Source organism: Morone saxatilis, unplaced genomic scaffold (assembly GCF_004916995.1).
Source record: "Morone saxatilis isolate NCDOM2014 unplaced genomic scaffold, NCSU_SB_2.0 Contig15, whole genome shotgun sequence".
NCBI lineage: Eukaryota > Metazoa > Chordata > Actinopteri > Moronidae > Morone > Morone saxatilis.
Genome location: NW_023339707.1, coordinates 23,875,231 through 23,879,154, shown reverse-complemented (window position 1 = coordinate 23,879,154; position 3,924 = coordinate 23,875,231). Strand labels below are relative to the sequence as shown.

Below are 3,924 nucleotides of genomic sequence, written 5' to 3'. Positions count from 1 at the left end.
ACAGATTTGGTCAACAAACAACATTGCTGCTGCGGAAACCTTTAATTTGGTTTAAAAAAAAGTGCAATGTGTGTTAAAAGCAACAGCAATAGCAATATAATTGGTGTATATCACTTAGAAAAATAACTGTGGCATTCAGCTTTAAGGCCTGTGTACTAAAAGTTAATGATGTTAAATACAACATCATTAAAAAGTACATATTTTTCCTCTTACCTGTATATGTGCTATTTATCCATGTGAGTTGCAGAGTTTATTATTTTCTTTCAACCAAACTACTGTGGTGTTAGGTGAGCTAGCTAGCATTGCAGCTCAGTATCCTGCAATGTCTAAATAGTTCCTACATGAAACTGCTAACAACAAGATCTGCCATCTGGTTCCATTATATTGGAGAGAAGGCAGACATCTCTACAGCTGATATCTCCAAACACCAAAACAATCTACAGTGGATGGATAAATAGCACTACAGGTAACACTGCAACCCCTCTGCTCTTCACAAACTCTGACCCTCTGATTCCCAACGTTCAAACATCGTGTTCAGGTTGAAAGATCTTGAAGTGATCTTCTCAGTAATAGTCTCACAAGTTTAAAACAATTAAATTACACCCATTGGTGTTGATGCTGCTCTTAAAACTTCTAAAATCATTTTGAAGATATTGCTCCATTGTGGGTTTTACGAGATTTTGTACACAGCCCTTTCTAATCTCTAAAACAAAACAAGGCTGTTCTTCTGGGTTCCTGAAGAACAATGTTTTCATTCAACAGCGGCAAGAGCAGATCAGATTCCCGTCCTTACCGTCATCCTCCTTGCTGTGTGCGTTCTGGGGACTGTGGCGCATCCTTTCTCCTCGGCTTGGCGGGCTCAGGTCAGACGCTGCTCCCAGATCAGCTGCTAGCCATGTGGGCTCGCTCATCTCTGCCTCCTCCTCGCTGCTCAGTGAACTGTCATCCTGAACAGAAGAGACAAAACGGGAACATTAAGTACGTATATTTGAATTTATTCTTTATACATTTATGTCATACCAATAAAGCATTTAAACTGTGTTAGTGTGGTATAAAAGAAGCCAAATGTCTATATATCGTGGATTAAACAATCAAACAGACTAACAGCTTTTATATTTGAGATTTAGCTTGCAATTGATCCACAGAGATATGCTCTCGGTCTAACAGTAAAAAGATCTTTAAATCACCACATGTACTGTCCAATAGTGGAGGAAGAATATGGTGAGTTATGTAGGTTACAAGAAACAGAAAAAGAAAAGAAAAGTGTCAGACAAAGAAAACTAAAGAGTATATTTTAGAAATGCTAAGAGTGGATACAGCAAGACTTTCACAAATTGCATTCTTGCATCCTCTGCATGACATGTCTTCACATGACGTCTAATGGCCGATTTCAAAACAATATAAACAATGTTTACTTCAAAACAAGTATGAACTGTAACAGTAACCCGAGAAGAAAAAAACTGAATCTTGGAGATTTACTGCAAGGACAAAGCAGCATTTATAGCAGAGCTGTTGATTTATAAAGTACAGAGACAAAATCAAGCTCACAAATGATTTGTAGTTTGTAGTCCACAAGGACACAAATATCGTCTCACCTTCAGGCCTAATAATGAACATTCTGCTTCACCTCTTTACCTCTTCATCTGAATGCCCCAGTAATGAAGTTCATTTAACAGGTGAAATCAGTTTCATCAAAACTTGTAAATGATGACAGAGAAAGTGTTGAAAATAAGTGTTTCATTACTAGCAGAGGAGTAAAAAAAGACTAAATGTTCCCTTAAAACAGTGAATGTAACAGTAGTATGATCATCACAACAAAAAAAGAAAATCTGAAATAGATAACACTTTCACTGAAGTCAACGAGTGGAAGCAGATACCCAAAGCAGACTACATCAAGAATACACTGCCTTTCCAAATAGCAGATATCTTCCGTGCTGTGTAAATCCACCTAAACTCAGATTAGCAACCTTCTCATGAATGAAACGGTTTTAAACCACTTTTAATCTCTCTATTCATCGCTTTGTCAGTGTCAGCATCCACGGGAGCAGCCATGACAGCTGCTCTGCCGGTTTAACCCAAACATCAGAGGAAACAAGAAACATGAGGCACAGAAACGGCAGGCAGGCAAATCAAACACAACATGCCAACTGCTGCTCAGTGTGTAGCACCTGCAGGCCTCGCTGGTAGCAGGAACATCACACTGAGACGTTTTTCCTCTAAACTCTGAGCCGTCTTCCTTCCACCTCACAGACTTTTCATCCGTTCAGTGCAAAAAACGTTGGAAATGAAAAATGCAACGATCCCTACAGGAAAGAAGATTTTTAACCACTAAAGAGCTACAAAAAGCTGTGTTTACATCAAAAAATGCTTTCATGAAATACATTTACTAGATTTAACCACCATCAGATGAGCCAGTGATTGACAGAAGCAGAGCAGATATTTCTGTATATGATGTGAATTTCAGTTTCAGGTTAAAAGAGTTAAAAGACAATGAAAAAACATTAACAAGTTTTTTTTCCTTTGACTTGTTCAACCTCCTACATCACTCGTGTCAGCAGCTGTATCACAACACTTTTACAAAGAGGAAAGGAAATATGCATTCTTTGTTATTGTCATTCGTGATTTGTCTTTTGTTAAACAATCATTAGAAAATATTGTTATGAATTGCATCAAATCGTGAGTTGAGTGTATCGTTACATTCCTACATGATAATCAAGTATATCAATATTTTCTTACACACCTGCATATTGCAACTATGTTATGGTTTGTATTATTTTATATTCGTAGGCAAGTTTTCATTAGAATATAATCACATTAAAACAGGAACTGTTATGTTTTTGTTAACTTTGACACGGAAGACGACCAGACACTGGGGTTGCCGAATGAACCGCACTGTTTCTACAGTAGCCCTGAAGGAACAAACCAAACTGTGGCAGTAGATAGGGACATTTGCTTTTTTCGGGCGTTTCGTGGCCAATGTAGCTTCTCTTTCCCTGCTCAGAACAGGAGGGTGAAGTGAGGGGTTGTAATCCGCAATCACACTGCTAGATGCCATTAAATCCTACACACTGATTCTGGATGGAAAAGTCTAACGCAAGAAAACAAACTCCAATCTCTTGTATGATACACTTTTATGAGGCACAGAATCGCCCAGTATTGACATAATTCCTCAGATATTTGACCATCAGACACACACACACACACACAAAACTCTAGCTGTTATCAGCATCTAAGGAGACCTGCAATCTTAGTAATGAGGTCTTGATTGCTACAACTGCCTTTATTATACACACTGATACAACACAATGGAAAGGTTAATGAATGAGCAAAGAACTCAATGACACTGAAGCTATGACGCAGTAAAACTCTGCTCGCTACTGCTGCTGCTCTAAAATCTCTCAAATAGAAAACAGAGACACATAAATAGGTTTACAGACAGGAGGACTGACAGGCGGAGAGTAGGAGCCTGATGGCACAACAATCACAAAGAGAGAATTCCCAGGTCACGTTTCACACTTCTTTACATACATCCTTCACTCTGAGCAGGAATACGATGCATAATTCAACAGCAGACATGTGACAGTGAAAAAATGTTCAGCTACTAATGAGAGCTGCTCTGCAACAGGAGTGGCTAAAGTGAGAAATGACAGACTGTAAGGAACAGAAATTTAGAGAGAAGGAAAAGAGACACACACATAAAAGCAAAAAGGAAAATGTTCCACTTGGACAGATATAGTCTATATTTATATATGTGTATATTTACTTTGTTGGTATTTATTATCAATCTATTGTTTTCTAGATTGATTGATTTATTGTTTGGACGATAAAATGTCAGAAAATAGTGAAAAATGTCAACAATTCAGTTTCTCAAAGTGCAAGGTGATATCTTTAAATATCTTGTCAGTCAAAAACCCAAAGATATTC

The 3,924-nt window shown here is 37.9% G+C and overlaps 1 protein-coding gene across 1 annotated transcript in view; it reads right to left on the bottom strand.

Moving 5' to 3' along the window:
• Window positions 1-755: 755 nt before the first annotated feature.
• Window positions 756-3,924, bottom strand: part of LOC118323935 (nucleolar protein 4-like) — an 89,455-nt gene continuing 86,286 nt past the window's right edge. Inside the window, exon 5 of the mRNA XM_035656005.1 lies at window positions 756-947. Coding sequence (XP_035511898.1) covers window positions 756-947 — 192 coding nt within the window. The remainder of the gene's footprint in view (window positions 948-3,924) is intronic.